Source organism: Salvelinus namaycush, chromosome 24 (assembly GCF_016432855.1).
Source record: "Salvelinus namaycush isolate Seneca chromosome 24, SaNama_1.0, whole genome shotgun sequence".
NCBI classification, from domain to species: Eukaryota; Metazoa; Chordata; class Actinopteri; order Salmoniformes; family Salmonidae; genus Salvelinus; species Salvelinus namaycush.
This window is the reverse complement of record NC_052330.1, coordinates 12,224,399-12,247,265: the sequence shown is the minus strand read 5'-3', so window position 1 is coordinate 12,247,265 and position 22,867 is coordinate 12,224,399. Positions and strand designations below refer to the sequence as shown.

The following is a 22,867-nucleotide window of genomic DNA, read 5'->3' as shown; positions in this document are numbered from 1 at the left end:
TCTGAATACTTTCCGAATGAACTGTACATATAACTAGGAATAAAGGGACTAGGCAACAGGATAGATAATAAAGAGTAGCAGCAGCTTAAGTAATGAGTCAAAAAAGTTCATGCAAAAAGGGTCAATGCAGATAGTCCTGGTAGCTTTTTGGGTAGAAGCTGTTCAGGGTCTTGTTGGTTCCAGACTTGGTGCAGAGAGAACAGTCTATGACTTGGGTGGCTGGAGTCTTTGACCATTTTTCGGGGATTCCTCTGACACCGCCTGGTATAGAGGTGTACTGGGCCGTACGCGCTACCCTCTGTAGCGCCATGCGATCGGATGCCAAGCAGTTGCCATAGAAAGTGATGATGCAGCCAGTCAAGATGCTCTCAATTGAGGATCTGAGGGCCCATGTCTCCTGAGGGGAAGAGGCATTGTCGTGCCCTCTTCACAATTGTGTTGGTGTGTGTGGACCATGATAGATCCTTAGTGATGTGGACAATGAGAATCTTGAAGCTCTCGACCCGCTCCACTAGAGCCCCGTCAATGTGAATCGGTGCATGCTTGGCCCTCTGTTTCCTGTAGTCCACGATCAGCTCCTTTGTCTTGCTGATGTTGAGGGAGAGGTTGTTGTCCTGGCACGTATTGAGGGTCAGCGTGGTGGATGTCCTATTGCCTACCCTCACCATCTGGGGGTGGCCCGTCAGCAAGTCCAGGATCCAGTTGTAGAGGGAGGTGTTCAGTCCCAGGGTCCTTAGATTAGGTGATGAGCTTGAAGGGCACTATGGCGTTGAACGCTGAGCTGTAGTCAATGAGCAGCACTCTCACATAGGTGTCCAGGTGGGTGAGGGGCAGTGTGGAGTGCAATAGAGACCGCGTCATCTGTGGATCTGCCGGGGCGGTATGCGAGTTGGAGTGGGTCCAGGGTGTCTGGGATGATGGTGTTGTGATGTGAGCCATTAAGAGTGATTTCAGATGTTATTGTATGAAATCAAAGAGGGGCAAGAGCCTAAAACAGACACACACATTTTAACAGCTGTTATTCATTACACAATTAAAAAAACAAAAAAAGATTTTTGGAGGTCGAGGTCTGTGTTTCCCATCCTTATATAGTCAGGGAGGTAATTCCAGACAGGGGGTTTAACGCACTCAGAATAGACTCATCTGGTTCTGATTTGCATTGCGGCAGTAGAGAAAAACAGGGATACAGACAGAGAGAGAGAGAGGAGAGAAAGAGAGAAAGAGAGAGACAGAGTTGAGAGAGAGCACAAGTGAGAGCGAGACAGCAAGAGATGGGGAACTAGGCCTGCGGAAGCCTGGGGCTGGTAGTACACAGCCCTCCCCTACCACAGCTCACAGAGCTGGGGAGAGCCTCCTTACAATGTTCCTGCATCTAGCAATGAAAATCACAGCCCTTTTGTGTTCCAGGCCAAATTATGTCCAGTAACAGTCAGCTGTAGAATGCAGAGCTACATAGCTCGCCTCTGCCTCTCTGATTTTGTACAGTCTGTAGCTTCCCTCAGTTAGACCCATCTGGCTCTCTGTCCCCTGACTCAGCTAGCCTGTCCTCTCTGTGCAGGCAGGCAGAATGGTGCAGTGTGAAATGCCCCGTACACTTCATAATACCCCGTACACTTCATACCCCGTACACTGCATACCCCGTACACTTCATACCCCGTTGGCTCTCGAGCCCCAGCCACACACACACGGACACACATCCCACTGCCTCACAAACACCAGCTAAACACACACCCCCTTGCCCAGCAGGGTCACAGCGAGCCACCCACCAGGGTCAGTGGCCTTTCTCAGCAACCCCTTCTCACTGCTGTCCGATGGACTGTGACACTCACTGGGGGCAGCAACACTGTGACCTAGACAACACAACATCCACACAACACAGCGCTGACTCAGAGGGGCAGGGGACTGCAGGGGGCTGCACAGTGGGGTATGGGTAGATGGCTCCACAAGTCATCCCTGCCAAATATAATGTGCACCTTCCACAGTTCAACAGATAGGAAAAGATCTATTCTGTGTTTATTTATCGAGAGGTCCTGGAGAATAAATCAACTGTATTTAAATAAACGGTATTCCCCCAAACCCCAGTTACATGACAGGACAAGATAAACTGTCCAGGGCCAGCAGGATGAGGCTGTGCTGCAATCCCCAAAAGAGGATACAAGTGGATCAGGGTGATCTCTGTTAGCCTGAACATCAACAGAACAGGGCTGGATTTGGACTGGATCACGTGGCCACAGCGTTCCTCTAGGCCAAACAGTATCTGGTCCAAGTAACACTGAGGGGAGGCGATGAGCTCCGTCTTATATCACAGGATCTTGAACAGCATCCAAGCAGCCAAACGCCCAATGACTCACACCGCGAAGTTATCCTACATGAGTGCAGGACACTGAGTCCAGGTGAAGAAAATAGCAGTGAGAAGAGAGAAGGGGACAACAACAGCAGCGTGACAGACTGCGTGGTCTCAGATCAACAACACGTCGCCTGATAGAACGGTTGGGAGGTGGTGGTGGTGGTGGTGGTGAGTGATTGTGAAAGAGAAGGTTGCGTCATCATCATCATCATCATCATCACTGTCAATAGAACCAGCCTCATGATGTGTTCCACCAGCCAGGCCCTGTTGAGCAATCCCACACACGTGTCTATTAGCCAATCAACAGCTCTGTGGTGTGGGCCTCACTTAGTATGTGTGGTTTTGAAGAGAGAATTTGTGTGTCTGAGAGAGAGTGTGTGTTCACTCTGTGGCCTTGTGAGCATGTGTTTAAGAATATGTGGTATATACGATAACGTATAGTATACGATAACGTGTGTGTGAAAGATGGTATGTGTTGTAGGTGTGAGACAATAAGTGCGTAAATAGTTAAGTGGGTATGTGTCAGACACGCCGTGTAACATGTTTTCATCCCCCTTTGTAGACAGCCTTTCTCCCTGAAGGGTGCGTAGGATGCTAGCGTTTCCGCCACATTAGCACGTATTTAGCCACAGCTATCGGGTTTCACGGCACCGGGCTGTTACCGCGGCGCTGGCGCCAAGGAGACGGGTCACCGGGGTAGAACACGCGACTCAGGAGCTCTGGACGTTCCATTCTCGTAAACCAAGGGCCGGGCCAGGGGCCAAAAATGAGGCTCCTATAAAAACACAGCCGTTTTTACAGATGGGGTCCGACAGGGGCCAGAGTAGAGGGAATTGGAGGGGGGTGAGAGGACTGCTTTAATGTCCTGCTGCTTGGCTAACTGCAGAGAGAGAGAGATATAAATGGGATGTTTTGATTCAGGTTTAATCCGGGATGGGTAAACATCCTATGGTCCAGCCACTCAGAGACATGACGTAAGGAAGTGGAAGGACCCCTGCCTGGGTAAAAGGTAGCCTCTGTCCTGCCTGTCAAAAACACAGGAAGAATCAGATGACTGAACAGTCTCATGGTAGGCTCAGGAATATGATGTCATCAGTCACACACACACCATGTATTATCATATGACTTCGGTAGGGGGTGTGTTAGATTTGTTCATACCCACAGCAGCCCCATGGGCATACAGCCCCACTGTTCCAATACCTTTCAATTGTACTGATCCTAACACCTTTTCATGTCCGTCAATATCATCATTCATCAGACTTTTGAAGTTTGTTTACAGACCCGCTCACATGATGCCATTCAATCTGCAACGAACACCACGCGGCTTCAAAACTCACCATCACAAATACAGCACATCAACCTCATCTATTTATGTAGTGAGGTGGAATCCAAATGGGAAAGCAGTAACGTTGGCTTCCCGTCAGCCTGCGCTCCTCGTGTCACGACATGCCTGTCCTGCTAGCTGTCGTCTGAGCGGTAGTGGAACTCGCTCCACTGGTTGCGTCACCACAGATAGCACTTAGCTAGCTAGCCCTGCCAACTTGCTCCTGTCCTGGACTCAATAAGCATGCCTCAGGGAAGAGACGTGTTGATGTAACCAGAGAGATAGAGCTAGGACGCGGGGTACAGACTGAGACAAGGGCACCAGCTGAAATATGAGTCGCCACATAGGACAGGAGAGGAGAGTAGAGAGGGCGGGCAGGGTGTGCTATCTGAGCTGAGCACTGGCCAACAAGGAGCACAGTTTAGCGGCCATCAAAAGAGACGCGAGCTAGGGTTAGCAGTCATTACGGCTGTTGATTTTGATTGTAAACATCCTACCGCTTATGCATTCCGCCTGTCAACAATAAACAAGCTCTAGGCTAATTCGAAGCGACAAGTGGGGAGCAGCAGCATCCAATCCGGTTGCGTAACACCTTTAGTGGCTGAGCAGCAGCTTTGAGGCAGTGTTTTTTCTGTATGCCCAGTTTGGCTGCAGTCTTATATAACAGTTCTCCAAATCCAAAATTCATGTAAGAGTCCTCAAGCCCAAAACCTCCGTGATAGAGCGTAAACAAGTGTGTGCAGTATAAATTCTGCCCGGTATGTAGTATGCCTGCGTGTGCACAGTATGTGCCCAGATGAGTATCATAAAAACAGTGTCCACATGGCTGGACCACAGGCAGTGCTGCTCAATAATCCCACCGAGGCCAGTGTGTGTGTGTGCACGAGGACACGAGGGGACAGATGGTCCTATGGCCCAGTGTGTGTGTTCATATATCCCTCTCTAATCTCCCAGTCATCAGGGTTAATGGAGACCTGTTGAAGGAGGGACACAGTCAGAGAGACCGGCCAGCTGGATGTATGAATATAGACCACCTCCCTCTCTCTCTCTCCCTATCTCGCCATCCCTCTCTCTATCTTTCTCACACTCCCTCTCTCTTGCTCGCTCGCTCTCTCAGCAGCCTAACCGACCTGAAGCAGAAACAAAGGAGTCACCAGTCAGCATAGTGTTAGTGAGAACGCTTGGCTTGCCTCACCAATTATACGGTGTCCGTAGCTGACTAGATAACACAAGCCTGTACAGGACAGGAAAGCTGGCTGGGTCTGGGGAGAAGTGCTGAGCCATCAGGCCTGTCAGAGCTGAGAGACGGACTTCATAAAGAGAGAGGAGACATATGACTGGGCTCAGCTCTCCAATAACACTGGCTGACGGCAACAGAGTATGGCTTCAGATGAGTCTGCAGATAGTCAGCGGCCAGTCTACACCGAGACCGGGGGAATTACTGTCATATAACTGTAAAGTTCTCAGTCAACACCTAAAACACTCGGGTTGTTCCCTGTCGTTCCTCCACGCACAGAGACGATCCATGGATTACCTCACTTCAGTCGCAGTCACCTCAAATCACACGATCTACCACTGAGTTCCCTCCTCCTTCCTGTTGCTATTCACATCCTTCCATCAACAGCTCCCAGGAACGCAAACCCAGCAGCACGTTGCATGTCACCAATATGCATTCCACTGGTGAATCAGTGCACATGGCTCTGTAGCCTAACTACAGCCTAGCTCCTGTATCCTTCCCTTAGCTCATTAAAGTAACATTTGAATTAGAGCCCTGCCTTTAACACGAAGGGGTAAGTATTTCTGGTGTACACCGTAGAGCCTGGGTGGGGACTGTAATACCCTGTTAGCAATACTGTAATAAACTCCTGCCATGCTCCTCATGCCTCTGTAATGAAGCAGGGCCGCTTTCCTCTCATCTCACCCCTCCTTGTTTCTTTCATTAAGTCCAGGGTGTCTCAGTTCATCTGTATGTGATAGGGATAGACCTCAGCTTTAGAGAGAGAGAGTGAGGTAAGATATGAGATAATGAGCTGTAATGCTTCCTGTCCCAGGGGCCTGCAGGCTATATGAACATACTCAGGAAGAGAAGGATCGATTGGCCATTTGTATTTTATGTGGCACGTGACAAAAGGGGGGGAAAGGGGAGCAGAGAAGGAGAGAAGGGCTAAGTGGAGGTTTTTACGACAGGAAAGACAGCAAGAGGTGAGTGTGCTGCATTTGTGTTTACTGTGTCTGTGGGTATTCCTTAGGGTAGGAACAGAGAATGGGAAGACAAGAGAGGCGAAGAGGGAGGTAGCCGGGAGGAGGGAGAGAGGTGTGTGTGTGTGTGTCAGCTCCACCTCCTGCCCTGTGGGCTCTCAGACTGACAGGTACGGTGGGGTCGTGACTTCACGTCCCCCAGAAAGGCACTGAAGCTGGGGCCGATTGACGAACGAAAGGCCGCTCCATCATACACTGGGTGTTAAAGTGCACCTACCACAACAGCCCTATCAAAGCCATAATAGCTAACATCTGATGTCAATTATTGTTATAGCCTACAGCAAAGGGAAGACGCCATAGTGACACCAGAAATTAGACATCGCTAGGCTAAACCCTACAATCTCAGAGCAAGGCTGTTAGAAGAATGTTCATGAGCGACCTTGAGAAAGCTCAAAATAACAACCTTTTGGGTTTTAGAAGAGAGGAGATTAGTGGAGTGACCTCATTCAGCACCTCCATTCATTTTCAGAAGGACACTCCCCCCCCCTGAGGTCTTTAGTTACACCAGTTCTAGCTGATTTCAAACTGAGAAACCGTTCATTCACAGACTGAGACCGGCAAAGCTTTTAATCCCATTATCATTCATTAAAATAATATTCAGGATTTCTGAAATGCTTAGAAGAGCCACATGGAGAACATAAATCTTAGAAAGTGAAACAAGTTGAGGGCTTGCATCTCACGGGCTGAAAATGAATCTGGTTCATTTTGCCACCATGCAAAAGAAAGCTAAGTAATATCATTTGTCCCATTCCACTAACCACCAGTCCAAACCAAATACCATGACCATTTTTTAACCACTTCCCCTCCAGGCGGGTGCTGGGATTTGTAGTCTAATTACACGTTGTGCCTCTCTCTACGAGACGTCACTGAAAAAGACCCTGGTTACGATGATGCCTATACAACCCCCCCCCCCCCCCCCCCCCCCCCCAAGAACTTGGTCTTCCTATGGTCAGACGTTGAGGACACAGAATACTGAGAGTGTCCTGCTGCGAGAGATTCTTCCTCCTATGCATCCATCCTCCTCAGAGTGGTGTAATTTAACATGGTGAAAAGCAGGCTGTTTATCTGGAGAACAGACCAAGGACACGCACTCCTTGCTGGTCTCTCATCCTGTCTGTCAGAGAATTGCCTTTCCAGGCAGATCCTCGCTAGGGGGCCATATAATTAAGCTGGCATGGAGACTGGCATGGACACTTCCTGTGTGTGTCTTCTCAGTTACATCCAGCTCCATTCAGTTATCCTTCTCCTCCAGGTATATCTATGTAACATGGATTTAAAGAGGAATATGAAGTGTGTGTAATCCAGAGAGAGGTGCTCACCTAGTTGTGTCTCTACTCGTCGTTAGTGGATTTGCATACACTACAGTCTCCCAGGGCAGGATTTGCCTCCAAGCTCTTCAAAAAGCTTTAAATCTCAGATCAGTTCAGGATGGACGATTATCCTATTAGAAATGCGTGGATGGTTTCTTTATCTACGAGGGTGGCGAATCTACTCTTTTCTTGAATGTTGGGAAAGTATCCACAGACACAACGAAGCCTACCTCAGCAACATTGCAACATTGTCACCGTGGAATTCACTCGTTGTTTTCGGTTAAGGAAACCAATCAAGGAAAATTGACCGGAAAAATTGACTTGAGATGCATCCAGGGAATAAAGAGATGAAGAGCTGTTGTTAAAGTGCACATTCAGTGGAGGAATGGAAATCTGACAGAGACGAGCCAAGGGCTGCCAGAGAGAGAGAAAAGGGAAAGTTTGGTTTCCTTGGGAACCCTGAAGGAGGCGGGAGAAACTGGTGAAATATCTATCAAGCCTTCATCTAGAAGACAGCTATTGTGCGTTGTATTTAGAGTCATCCCCTTCCCACTACTAGAGCAGAAAACAAACCAGACTCATAATGCAGACAAACACACACACACACAAATGCACGCACCTACACACATACCTTCCCTCGCTTGTCGACCTCATTCCATTTCCCCTCTACCCATGCTAGCCTGTATCAGCGTGTCAACGATGGACAGTGTGTGTACCAGGCACCGACTGACAGTCAGTCAGACAACCTGGGTTCTGTCTTTTCATCGCCCCTAGATTAACTCTGGGGGGTCCCACTAATTACAAAGGGCAGTGATGAAGGCTGCAGGAGGCCCCATATGTACACATGGCTCAACTCCAAGTCTAATGACTAGCCTAATCCATACATGAACTGGACCACTTCCTGTCTTCACACCGCCACGCCAACCCCTCGTCTGACACATCCTGTCGTGTCAAGCCCCCCTAAACTAAAGAACAGATTCAGAACAGTTGGGGGGCCTCTGGTTTATTTCATAAATCCAACTAATATCCCATGAGATTATATACAAAGAAGCCTTTTACAACATCCACTAAATGAGGTGTTAATCAAGTTGGGGTTACGCTCCTTGAAAGGGTCCAGGATCGCTGTAAGAGGATTTGGTTTTTATTAAAAGATTATGGGAACCAGAAATGCGGTAACAGCACTGTGTAAATAACAGAATCTAACAGAGTGCTAACATGCATTGTGGACTAGCTAAATGGTGTATCCAGGTTAGCATGCAAGCTAGTACAGTAGCTTATTATCCTTCACAATTTCCATTGTTTGAGCTGAGTTTTAGTTGCTTAAGGTTCATTATGCATCCTCTTCCTACATCCGCATATTTAGTTTGTGGAATACGTGTTGATGCCAGCAGTGCAGACAGTGGAGCCAACAGACGCCTACAGCACACGACTACAAATTCAAATGTCAAACTGTGTCTTTCTTTGAGCCTGAAAGACAAAGAAAGACACAAACTATACTAAACTGTACAGAACTACCTTAACACCAGGTTTGTTCATTCCCTCCACAGCGGTACCATAACAGCAGGGAAATCAGCAGGGAGACCATTTCCTTTGTGAATGCAGATGTCCAAATCAACACCCGATCACATGTGGTGCATAAAAAACATGTCACCACTGCCAAAAGCATCTCTGTGAAGACGAGGGAAGATGGAGCTGCGTTCAGCCCAACTGTGACTCACATTATAGCAGAGAACGATAAGACACGCACTCTCTCACACACACACACACTCTCTCACACATGCAAGCACTGATCCCTGGTCCCAGCGGAGAAACTAACTAGCTCTGATTCATCCGGATCTAAGTCAGAGGCTCAGTGAGCGAGAGGGAGCTTCAGAGAGGAAGAGGCTGGGGAGATCCAGGAGAACAAAAGAACACTGCTTATTATTTATGACACTATTAAAGCTAACTGCGCTAGCTAGCTACTGCGTGTTAGCGCACAGCCACAGGATCAGCTAATATGCTGGCTAACTAATTGCAGCATTACCGCAAAAATGGATGACGCAAGTGGAAGGGGGAGAAAGTAAGGAACTTGTCTGTCGGCCCTGCATTAAAGACCATAATTGGTTAAAGAAAATTGTGATAAATAAGAAAGTATACCAGTTTCATTTAAGGACCAAATAATGTACAGATGTGCAAAATATACGTTGCAAAATAGTTGTGAAGAGATTTTCGATGTACTGATTCCATGGCACTGATACGGAAAACGTCACTGGATTCAAAATGATTATACAAAATTCTTGCAACCAATAGAATGTTATATATATGGGGGGATACAACCATCCCAGCTCTGGGGATTTTGCTGCAAAAAGACAGAATCATTAGATCATGTGTTTTGGTACTGTCCATATGTAGTTTGTTTTTGGTCGCAGGTCCAGGAATGGCTGAAGAATTGCAACATTTACCTGGAGCTAACTCTGCAAATAGCACTGCTGGGTGATTTGAAAAGTCATAGTCAATCGTTCAATATTATAATAATACTTTTAGCAACAACAACAACAATCTTTCATTTACAATCTGTAGAAACTATGAGAATAGAAAGGTTCAGAAATTTGTGAAACATCACAGCACAGTTGAAAAATATATGCCAATTATAAATAAAAAAATGGATGGAGATACCTTAAGAGATAGATGGGAGGGGTTGAATGGAGCTGAAGGGTGAGACTAAAAACAACAAGATATCTCATGTAAAATATACTGTGTCCGTAAAACGTATACAGGTTCAGAACTTTGTGAAACAGTAAAGTTTAAAATATACGACAAATAGAAATCAAACTGGATGGTCTTCAGAGATAGATGGGAGGGGGTGGAGGGTAGCTGAAGGATAGGACTAAAAACAAAAAAAAGATAACTATTGCAAAATACATTGAATCCGTAAAATGTATATAGTATGTATAAGCTGGAAGTAGAAGCCTAAGTATGGTTGTCCATTATTTACTCCAATTAGGGGAGGGGTGGTAGGGTTAAAAATAAAAAATAAAAAATATGCCGGCTACAGTGGCTAGCAGATAGCGTTAGCATACTGTCCTGTACCTCACAGCAGGATGTGATGGAAAACGTTATGTTTGTGCTTTTCTAATAACCAATTCTGTGACTGATTGAACAAATCCTCACTATCAGTATCTGCAATTTGGCAGTACGCCGAGACCCTTGTTTTGAGAATGAAAGATATCTTAGTTTCAAGGTTTCAGCTTAGAGAAAAGAAGCCTTGTGAGGTATTGGTCTGTCACATGCATGACCCAGTATTGGTCGGTCACATGAATGAAGCAAACGTCAATGACTAATTCATTATGAATAAGTTAAAATATAACTTGTATATAAGAGAACTAACGGGACTGCCCCGGTGGAGCTCCTGATCAACATGTGTACTTGGTGCATTGAGTTGTTTGGAACCGCTCCAGCGCTGATAATAAATAATGATTCATTTAAGATTGACTTCGAGTGTCCCTGTGTAGAATTTCCATGACAGGGATTAGCATATGAAAACTAGCATAATGGACAAACAAATACCCATCTGCTTATGCATGAGTGGACAGGGATTAAAGGCTCATGCAAATATGTGGGATCAATGTAGGCCTAACTCTACTATTAGGCCTAACCTTTACCAAATTGGATCCACTCACATGTTGCCTATCACAGTAACCATTTGGTGAACACAAAACAAAACAAGAATCTTGATAACATTGCTGACATTTTGGACTGGACTCTCCAAGTGGGTATATTTCTATTTTCAAGACTTAGCCTAGGCTAAAGACCCATCTGACATATTACCCAGCGGGAAATGTCATATTCAGGTACACAATAGCTAACTTTGCTAACTTCAGTGAAGGATGGTCCTTGCCAAGTCTTTGTGTGGCCTGTCCTAACCCATCATTAGTGAGATGAGAGCGGAGCAGCTGGTCTAGCGGTTGTGTTAGGGACTAGAGGGGTGACGGGGCAGGGCCCTGGGGGCCTTGCCCAAACAATACCCCCCACTCCCTTCAATCATAGCCTAAAATAATTACCCCCCTCACAGTCAAACGCTAATGAGATGAGCCACAACTGGCCGAGCGTGCTTGGGATGGTGCAAAGCTACACCAAATCTCATTTCAGAATAGCCTCTCTACTTAGGTCTCTTCTGGGAGGTGGAAATTAGGTTCGGATCAACAGGAGATTTAGACACTTATTCCAAAATGGCCTCCTAGAAACAAGGATTCTAGACAGCAAATCTACATGGATAGTTAACCTGCCTAAATTCATTAGACACCATATAAAGCACAAAGGGGAGCAGTTGCTGGCCCTTTTTAACTGGGAACAATGGTCCCCGAATTCCCTCCAAAACGTGAGCCTATCCCGGGCTTACCTTTCAAACAACTGGAATTGGTCATACAAGGGCTTGCAAGAGTGGGGGACTATGAAGAATGGAACATAGACATGTTGAGCTAGAGACCTGACACCCACTATTGATACACAGGGTTGAGTGATGAGTGTAAATCCTTTGTGATGGAGTGAGTGCCGAGTTGCCCTTCATCGATACGCATGGGTGTTCTTTAGTATTAATAGAGTGCTCAGGGGAATGCCAAGCATCCTTCCCGCATGTCTTGGACCACCTCCGTGTTTATTCCTGGCCCATATGTCACTGTGCTCAGCTCAGGTTGCCTCTCCCAACTGCCCATCATCTCCCTGGTAACCTAACACCCCGGTGACGGCCCGGGCTCGACCTGCATTACGTAAAGCACCCCATGGATCTGGATGTCTCCACGGGGCCAAAATAAGAACCTGAGAGCCTCTATGCTTAAGGTGTACACAGAGCCTGTAGTAACCCTGAGAGAAGGACGGTTGCTGGAACTCAAGCATGGAATTTTGCTGCACTGTCCATGTCACTCCACAAACAACTGCTGATCTGATATCAGGAGGGCCTTCACTTGGTCTTGATTAAGATGTTGGCTAGCAGTGTACCACCCTGTATCCCACTGCTGGCTTACCTCTGAAGCTAAGCAGGGTTGGATGGGAGACCAGATGCTTCTGGAAGTGGTGTTGGAGGGCCAGTAGGAGTCACTCTTTCCTCTGGTCTAAAAAAAAAAATATCCCAATGCCCCAGGGCAGTGATTGGGGACATTGCCCTGTGTAGGGTGCTGTCTTAACCCCAGTGTCCTGGCTAAATCCCCTTTCTAACCATCATGCCCAGCTTCCAATTGGCTCTTTCATCCCTGTAACTATTCCCCAGGTTGTTGCTGTAATGAGAATTTGTTCTGTCAACTTAACTGGTTAAATAAACAAATAAAAATGTTCAGCTTACATGGAGTAGTTAACCCTGGCAGAACATTACATCAGCTATTGGAAAGAGTCTTCAACAGGAAATTGACATGAACCACCAATATGTTCACCTTTGCAACACAACCTCTCAATAAAAAGCTTTACAGCCAACCATCTGATGGGCCTGTTTTACCCAGAACCACTGTGGTGAAGCTAAAGGCACCCCTGAAGTAATTATGAGGCTTGCTGCTGTCGCGGCCATGTATAATTAGAGAGGAGGGTCATGGGGCGGCCTGGTTCCAAACCGGAGGAATTTCCTTCGCCTTGTTCTAGGTCGGCAGCGGCCGAGAGCTAATTTAGAAACGGGGGGATTCTTTAGAAGGGCTCCTTGGTTCTCCAGAGGTCTGGGAAACTGTGTCGTCTGTTACAGGTTGGTTGACTCAGAAAGCCGGATGTATCAAATTCTTTGCTCAACGCTATTTTTTCTCAAGGTTATATTTGACCGAAGAGAGACGGTAAGGGATGGTAATGCTTCAACCTATTTTTCCAGGTTGGATCATTTTGTGGAAAACCAGGTCCACCAGAGAGTTGGAGAAAGGGTTATCCGACACACAATCGGATACAGAGATTTCATCTAGAGACAAGAAGAGGTAGCCATAGGCGATAGATGATCACTTACAAACGCAGCTCTCAAGAAGATGATGACCTCACACAATCAGGAAAGACATTCCTCCCCTAAACAGACATCTACCCTGCCCCCACCCCAATGGACATTTATCATGCTGAATAGCCACCACTACTACTTCACTGCAACTACATGTGCGATCCTGTGCATGTGACTAAATAAAAATTGAATCTACTGTGAAAGGGGGATACCTAGTCAGTTGTACAACTGAATGCATTCAACTGAAATGTGTCTTCTGCATTTAACCCAACCCCTCTGAATCAGAGAGGTGCGGGTGGGCTGCCATAATCGACATCCACATCTTCGGTGCCCAGGGGAACTGCCATGCTCAGAACGACACATGTTTACCTTGTCAGCTCAGGGATTTGATCCAGCAACACTTTCAGTTACCAGCCCAACGCTCTAACCACTAGGCTACCTGCCACCCCTGAACACATTCCATCTCTGCACTTATACTGGGAGGCCGGAGCCAAATCATTTAATCATGGATGTAAATATCCAAACCTGCTAGTTCTAACACTAGAAGTCTACAACACCCTAAGAATATACTCTGAACTTTTCAGCGCTCAGGTAAGTACATATATGTGCAACCCTGAAACAGAACTAGCCTACAGCTGACTTCAAGCACCAAATCAGATGGCTCTGTGCAGGCTGCCATAGACAGCCTAGAGCTCTGGCTGGGATGGATGACCTATATTTACATCAATATTATGTCTGGAATTCTGAGCCTGGACTGAGCCTCTGGTATGGCTACATCACCCAATGGTCTTTGGCATTGGTGTCAGCACAGCCATTGGTCTTTGGCATTGGTGTCTGCACAGCCATTGGTCTTTGGCATCGGTGTCTGCACAGCCATTGGTCTTTGGCATCGGTGTCTGCACACACAGAAACCAGGGAAAAGGCAGAGTGACCTGGATGCACCCATGTCCCCAGGCGAAGCCAAGCCCATCCACTGTATCCTACCTCCTAATGAACCGGAATGAACTGGAATAATTATGAAACTCACGTGATGGAGAATAGCTATCAAAGGCACACAATTGAAACACACACAAAAAAGCAAGCGGCGTTACATAAGCACGCTCTGCAATGAAGATGTTGTTTAAGGATATGTAAGGGGGACTGAAATAGAGCCGTTTTGTCTTGGTAAACGTCAGACAGAGAGACGGAAAGAGAGCGGGCTGAGGAGTACAGCAGATAGCAATCTCTTGATAGGGGGTACTGAAAGGGTATACTGTCAGTACGTTTGGATTAAATGTGTGTAAAACCAGATTGTCCCCATATGTGAGGAGCAAAACGGAGGGCAAAAAGAAGATCAACCAACTGTACAATTGATGCAGTGGCTCCAGGAATTACAATCCTCCCTTCATGTGGATTACAGTCTGCACAGAAAAAAACCAAGGGTTTGGAGTAGAAACACCAGCGCTGCATAAATACCAGCCTTCAAACCCCAGCTATACATCGAGATGAGAACAAGAGGAATTCATTGTATCACTGCTGTAAGGAGAGAGGAAGATTTCCTATAAACTCAAATGTCAACGCAATGATGTGAGGTGGAAAAGTGTACAATAAAATGCATGAGATCCTGCACACAAGGGGTTTAAATAGCGAAAAGGTATCTCTCAAAGTGTCGAGTCCAATGTCCAAACAAAACAAATAGGAATAACTGAGAATTCAATCATCCCTTAATCACTAGACCTTTGTTCCATTTAATTACAGGGTCCAGTGGATTAGCAATCGGAGTTTGTCTGATGTTAGCCTAGCTACAGTATCGGAAGATATAGCCATGCTACAGGATGATCACAGTAGTGTCCTCCTAATGCGATAGTTATAGAAGAGCTCCTGATCCATCCACTCATCCACCATTGTCATGGCAGAGCTGCCCTACTTCAGAGTCCAGCTCTCTCTCTCGGCCTGTATCCATTCACATCTCCAGTGGTTATGGCATTTAGATGGGGAGGGGGGGGGGGGGGGGGGTCACGAGAAAATACAAAGGAAACAATTCACTATTTGTGGTTTAAAATAGGCAGAGCCTGTACAGGTCATCCTGGGTTAGTGAAAGGCAAGTCGATGTTATCTTACGTTCTCCTAACACACCAGCCAGCCTGGAAGAATGAAATAGCAGCAGCGGAGATGAAGAAGTGAGGAGAACTGAGTCTGACCTTGTTTCTGGATCTACGCAGTGCCTGATACGCTGCACTGAAGGTAAGTAGCTCAATTAAAAGCAGAGATGCTGCGATCAATGTGAGTCTGCCAGGCCCTGTGCTCATCAACCGGCCGGGAGAGGTCGGGGAGGCTCAGTATTAGTTAGTTCCCCACAGCACACACACACAGACAGGCAGGTGCCTCAGAACAGCTCTAGATCCAGCCAGGCTCCAGGAGGTGACAGACAATGTGCCCTAGCCCGGCCCAGTGTCTCTGGCTGGGAGGGTGGATGAGGGAGGGCAGGGTGCTGAGTGCTGAAATGTAGGCCAGAACAATGAAACTCCAGCCTGGTGTTTCCGCAGGTGAGGACAAACAGAACGTTGGCGCAGTGCTATATTCCATCATCGCCAAGGGTACCAATTAGGAACTGTTGACTGCTTGTGTCATAATTAACAAGAAGGGTTCCCAAGGTAACAACACTTCCTTTGGGTGTGTGCTGTCTGTGTACATTCAAGTTGCTAGGGGGGCTACTGGGACACAGAGTTGAGAGAATTGAGAGTCACTCTCCTATTCATCTCTCACAAGGCAGTGACATTCACAAGCGTCTGAAGCGCTCTGTGTGTGTACGCTCCAAAATACATCTGAAAACACTCTGCAAGTCCTAACGAAATGCTAAATGATTCTGTGCGTTTGTTTAAATGATCCTAACAAAGCAAGGCCTTGAGCAGATCTCTACAGCGCAGCCCACAAAATGTCTGGATGACCTGAATGTAGAGTCTTTGTTTGGGTAGCCCTGAGGCAGACCGTGTCTGGCCAGCTGTTAATGGTTATCGTGGTTGTGGGAGATGGGTGGCCAGTCCAAAGAGCTCCAGTCCCAGACACAGCTCCCCAGGGAAGGTAGAGGGTAGAGGGGGCTGGGCTGGGTCCTGACATCTGGACCTGTGGAGGTTATGGCCGCAGTGCAGCCAGGGGGCTGCCGACAACATTCTCTAATCTGGCAAAGCCACAACACCACACAAGGCAGGCATACCCCCCATCAGGAGATAAAGTGAGCAGCTTTAAAGTTTGGCTACTAGAAACTAGTAGGCCTAGTCCTAGAGTGGACTTGTTGATAAGCAAACGTTTGCCACAGACTTCTTGTTCATGTTGGGCTGGTAGGAGTAGTACGCAGTAGTGCAGGGAGTAGGACCTACTCAATCCAAATGTAAGAGTTGTAGTCTTGACAATTGTAAGGAAAACATATTTCCCAATGTAGCTAGAAACTAGGAGAGAAACAGGGATATGCAAGAAGTGAGTCCCGTACCACAAAAATAGAGTGGATTTGGAGTCTCCACTAAATCTCAATTGAATTCCTTCCAGTGATCCAGACAGTTAAGCCACACTACTGCCAAAAGGACAATACTTAAGTTTCCATTTGTGTCATCGTTACTTTCCTTTAGAAAGTGAAACACCCTTATCCGGAACAACAGTGTGGAAAGAGTTGGACTAGAGTCCGTAGCTTCAGAACTAGTCATTTATATAACAGCAGACTCTTAGCTAGAAGATGCGGTGAAACTTAAAATGGGTCATACATGAGAGATTCTCTCTCCCTCTTCTCTTGCTAATAATGCTCTTATTGTGCTGTACTGTTAGTGTTATGGAGGAGTGGACCTCCTATGCATGATGAGAGTCCATACCTTCCACACTGTCGGAGCAGGATGTGCCGATGCCTGTGTCACCGCTGTCAGAGGCACCGCTGTGGCGTCTCCCACGGTTACTGGTACCGGGGGCAGAGGAGGTACCCTGCCATGACGACTCACACCCCGGGACCCATCCAGGAGGGCTGGTGTTGGAACCTAAAAAACAAGACCCCCAGTCAGGGAAGAAGCGTTTGTTAGAAACACTCACTGTTTACTACACTGTACTAGTCTGTTTCAGTCCCAACAAAAGTCAAACCAACTTCAACTTTAACAATCCTGTGTTTTCATAATAGATTCAATGAATTAGCCTACCACCCATGGTAGCCCAACAGCTAGGCCTAGCTCTAACATGAAGCCAATAAATGCTGTCTTGGTGGGTTACCTTATCTCTAACCGATAAGAGGATCGGGATTGTTTGATCATTATTAAAGTCAGCAAACAGAATCTGCACAGCTAGAGACCCTAATAACAGCTGCTAACTTAGCTCAACTGGCATATGTTTTGGTTGGAGACGGACTGACTACATTTCTGTTGCTCTACACCCCCTTCCCCCCCTAGTAAACACACAACTAGTTGGCAAAAAAACAGACTCAACAATCCCTGAAGTCTGGTTGTATGCTATAACTACACTAGATCTACTTTTCTCTCAATTACAGTCAATGTGATTGTGTTATACAGTCAGATATTTTTTATTTAACCTTTATTTAACTAGACAAGTCAGTTAAGAACAAATTCTTATTTACAATGACTCCCTACCCTGGCCAAACCCTAACAACGATAGGCCAATTGTGCGCCGCCCTGTGGGACTCCCAATCGTGGCCGGTTGTGATACAGCGTGGAATTGAACCAGGGTCTGTAGTCATGCCTCTAGAACTGAGATGCATTGCCTTAGACCCCTGCGCCACTCGGGATAATATAGAGATAGTAGTACTGAGGGGGTAGTGTTGACAGTTGAATGATACAGTGGTAGTGCACATATTGACTAGGAAACACTCAGTTCCTGAGGGGAGATAAACCCAGTAGTATAACATGACACAGTGTCACTGAAATCTACCAAGCAGGGATGTGGCCTGTACGCTCAGGTCAAAAAAGACTACACAGCTTAGATTTAAACTAGCCCAAAGGCCGGCAGATGTCTCTTCATCTTACCGTCCGAAGGCATTGTATGCAGCCGGCTCAAGCACGGTAGTGGAAAATGGTGTTTATAAAGAAAGTATGCATATTTCCCCCATTTTTTCCACCTTCTCACCATTAAATCGAGTTAAGGAGGAAATTGACGCCTTTGCAGCCTGAATGGAGAATGTTTTATGTACAACCCTGTCCACGGATACGCAGCCGCTGCATACAATACCTTTGGACGGTAAGATGAAACGACTCAATATCGCCATCTGCCGGCCTTCGGACTAGATTTAAACCAAATTATGTTCTAAACACAGATAGGACTGTTTAGTATCAAACAAAAACAAGGGATCGTAGATAAGTAAACCTATTTTTGAGATAATAACCAAGAAAAAAGGCAGAGGACTTCATACTCTTTTGTGCTGACTGAGCTAACACATGAGACGTGGAAGCCAGACCAGAAGTGCCCGCGGTACTGATTTTCTGTCTGCTCAGACCTCTAATCCAATTGTTTCCCTTGATTTACTGAGTCACAAAACACAAAATAACTTTTGCCTCCTGTGATATTCAGTTGTTAGACAGTATGCTAGGCCCTAGTTCACTGCTAAGCTACACCAATCCATAACTGAGCAAACCAGTCAGTCGCCCATTATAAAAACACAGTCCCCTCTAGTGAAAACAAACCCTCTCTCCCAGGCACATGGAAATGAAAGCAGAGGCTACACTGAAATATTTCCTGAGTAATTTCAGATGACAGGAGGGATTTTCGGTTTCAGATTCCTAGGGAGAGTTACTCACACTGAGTAACTGTTATGTGTGTATGGGTAATGACCGAGGTCAGGTTAGACATAGTGAGGTTCAGGTGAGTCCCAAACACACAGTAGTGCATCCCAACAGTCCATGTCTGTCTCTACACACTGCAGAGGCTGTATGTCCTCTTTGTCTGCAAACTATTCTGAGTGTGTAATCCGTTTAGACAGACGTCATTAAGGCTGTCCTATTATGTGCCGTACGGCAGGAGGAGGCTGAGGAGGGTGCAGCTCAGATGTGCTCTGTAACGTTACTCCACATGGAAAGGTGACTGTCCTCCTGCTCTGCTGTGACCATCACCAAGGCACTTGCTGAAGCACACTCCTGTTACAATGCAGCGTAGGTGGTAGAATACTTTTGCTTATAGATAAGACGTTATATCAAATTGCTCTTATACCTATGTAGTAACACTATATTACTTTAGTAAGAACATTGCTACTTATTGTAGCCTATAGTTGGCCAATTGCGTAGTGTTTTGGGGGGTTATTACACAATAATAAGAATATTACATAGTTGTGTAAGAGGCATGGATAGTTATCCAATCTACAGTGACCACATACCAGAATCCTATTTCTCTTTACACACTTTCCTAGACTCTCCCTCTCTCTCTACCAGGAATCAGCACATCAATTATGATAGGCATCAGCAGCAGAGAGAGGTTGAACTAGACCTGCTACATGATCACTCTCCCATTTCTGACGTGTCTTAAATCTCGAGGGCTCTGTCCAGACAGCCCCTTACATCATCATGCCCAAGGCCTCCACTCCACTCCTGCTCCCAGCCTGCATATGTGGCACATCACAAATACCTGTGATTTCTAGCATAATTCTGAAAGCTGGAATCTCCCTGTGGATGTAACACTTGGTGAGGGTGAACCTACAGTGAGCATGGCTCAGATTGAGGTGATTGAGCTGTTGGATTCCAGTGGTCCACTCTCTCTAATCACTGCCCAGATATATTAGCCATTCCAAAATTGCCTACATTCTCAATATACCTGTCCTGAATCTGAGCCTGGTGAAACCACTCACATAAACTAGAAGTCCTTAAATAAAGACGATCATAAAATAACGATATAATTGATATGCCTTTTGTAGCCAACATATTGTAACACTATGGAGAACAAGTTGATAGTGTAAATTCCTCATCTGTTTTACGGAGGAGTGCGCCTAGGCTCTTTAGAAGGTAGTACTTGGGTTATGCAAAAATAGATAGATTATTTAGATCACAAAAGCACGCTGCACCCGCCAAGCTCCATTATGACACTGCAGTGGCTATGCTCATCTGATTCAGCAGTTTGCTGGGCGCCGAAGAACATTATGCTTAGGGAACATATCAAGTTTGTTGTTCATTGTAGGCTAAATCAAAACGTGATGATCTATTTGTAGGGCTGGTACTATATCTGTTGGCCACTTTAGATGATCTAGCTAGTAGGCTAGCTAGATTGATAGTTAACTATCAATCTGGCCATAGCCACAGTAATTGACAGGGCTAGCTGTCACTGACTCACTGGACAGGAAGACAAAGGACGCGCGGGGGTAAATCCGTCATAATATAATTCCTGCGACACAATGCAGATAACTACATCACAATGTAGCTTGGCTAGACATCTTTCGAATGTTGATTACAGAAACAGAAATCGTAAGCTATAAGGGCGAGCAGTTAGTTAAATGCCCCCGATGATGAAAAAAAATCCGCTCTCTGCAACCTGCATTATTTTGTCATGAACAATTGATAGTCATCTATTCAAGCATTTCTGTTACAATGTCTCATCATCAACGATGTTTCATCATTATCAAGAAGCACCAGATGCTCCGGGAGAGCAAACGTTAGCAGTTAGCTCGCTAGCAGAAGCCCTTATGTATTAGCTTAGCATCAGCTAGCTAGAATCGAGTGAAGGTTCACCGTTATACGAGCCTGATCAAGCCTCTCGTCTGTTCAGACATTATTGCCAAAAAAATATCAACACAGTGATGTTATTCTTGAATAAAATATAAATAATAAGATCTTACCCGTTTTAAAGGTATCAAACCCATCCTCAAATTCGTTTCTGCCCCACATTGTGACTGGTTTTATGCGCCGGATCGCAGTGGAACTCCGATAGATCCCACAAGAAAAAAGCAAAACGTGATCTCACAAAAGATGGAAGATTCCTCAAGAGGTTGTCATGATTACATTGCGGGAAAGGACAGTCATTAAAACTGAAACGAAACGGCTTCCTATTATAACACGTCTTCTGTCCAAAACGAGCTCCATAAATCTGAAATCTTGGTAAGGTTGACTAAAGAACTACTGTCGACTCGCTGGCAAGAGCAATGCATGTAAGGATGTGATCTCACTGAGTGCGCGCAACAGCTCCTCTTCCCGAAAGGCTGTCTCCTCCCCCTCTACTCAGTGCCAAGGCCACTGCAGCTAGACAAGGGTTGAGTGTGCCTTGGCGACTCTAAGCATAGCCAACCGGGCTTCACACAGTATTCTAAAATACTGATAATCGTTTCCCTGTGTGTGGCTTTTGGGATTTTGGTTTTGAGCTGCAGTATGCAGTCAAAGGCAAAGCCCCACTGTCTGCAGTCTTGACGGAGAGCCAATTGTACAGGTGCGCTGAGCATCATGAGTAAATTGTGACGTTTCTGGCGCGCTGTCACTTTTAAATTATGATTATTTTTTATCCAGGTGAGGCCCTGCTGAACGGCAATTAAACAACAAATTAATATATCTAAGGGAAATATACTTGTTACTGTCGTGTAATTAATTAATACATAATAACACCAACGTTCTACCCCAAGACTGCACTTCCATTAATAGGTAAACAAGGCAAGGTTACCCGAAAAGAAAAGGATCAGCTAAGGTCATATCAGCTGGCAACTTCTCACAGTGAGATTTATTTTGGATTACAGAAATGTTTGAAGCTCTGTGGAAGACACCTGGTCAAAGCTGCTAGACAACAACACAGCAGTCAAGACAGGAAGAGGAGCTATTGAGTTGCCTAGTGGGGAAACCAGTGGGACCAGTTAGTGACATTCCTCATTTTTTTATTTAACTAAGCAAGTCAGTTAAGAACAAATTCTTATTTACAATGGCGGCCTACACCGGCCAAACCCGGACGATGCTGGGCCAATTGTGTGCCGCCCTATGGGACTCCCAATCACAGCTGTGATACAGCCTGGATTCAAACCAGGGTGTCTGTAGTGACACCTCTAGCACTGAGATGCAGTGCCTTAGACCGCTGCACCACTCGGGAGCCTCATATAAGTCTCATATAAGCCTGCCTACTACACATTCCTAAATGGTCACATTCCTACTAATGACAATTTTCTACACTAATCCTGAAATGATGAAGGGCACTTTGGGACCTTCCGTTAAGCACTTGAACTGAAAACTGAACACAGTGCATTTGTTTTTTTGCAGGCAGTAAATGTCCCTTTAAACCTAGTCCTGTCACTTCTGCTTTGCTCTCTTTATTCCCTATCACTTAGTTATGTGCTTCACTGTCCAGCTTTGTTCCTCTATTGTGAATTTAAAAAACTACCGCTTCTTAGACTTGCTTTCAATGAGAATTACAGATCTAAAAGTCACAGATCTATAAGTCACATTTCTATGTGAATTTGGTTGGTAGCTCAAAAAGTTACATATTGCAGCTTTAACCTAAACCCATACCAAACCCGTTATCATGCGAATGTTTATTTCTACACAATATTTCCTTGGGAAAAACAGACTACCATAATAATGTGTCAATAAGCAACATTTCAGCAAACACAATTCCAAAACTCATCCTCCTAAGTTCATATAAATACTTCCCTTTAAGTTTGAACAGAGGAGCTTCCTTAGCAACCTACCATGGTGCTAACAAATTGACAAATTGTGATGAATCATTGTTCATTACACAGTAAGATCACAATATGACAGATCATTCCCTGGCCATCA

General features: G+C 45.8%; 1 protein-coding gene across 1 annotated transcript in view; it reads right to left on the bottom strand.

Moving 5' to 3' along the window:
* The window catches only part of LOC120019709 (centrosomal protein of 85 kDa-like), a 67,582-nt gene extending 46,328 nt beyond the window's left edge, over positions 1-21,254 (bottom strand). Inside the window, exons 1-2 of the mRNA XM_038963111.1 lie at positions 20,956-21,254; positions 17,015-17,173 (exon numbers count right to left, since the gene is read on the bottom strand). Coding sequence (XP_038819039.1) covers positions 17,015-17,173; positions 20,956-21,004 — 208 coding nt within the window. The 5' untranslated portion in view covers positions 21,005-21,254. The remainder of the gene's footprint in view (positions 1-17,014; positions 17,174-20,955) is intronic.
* Positions 21,255-22,867: the final 1,613 nt, after the last annotated feature.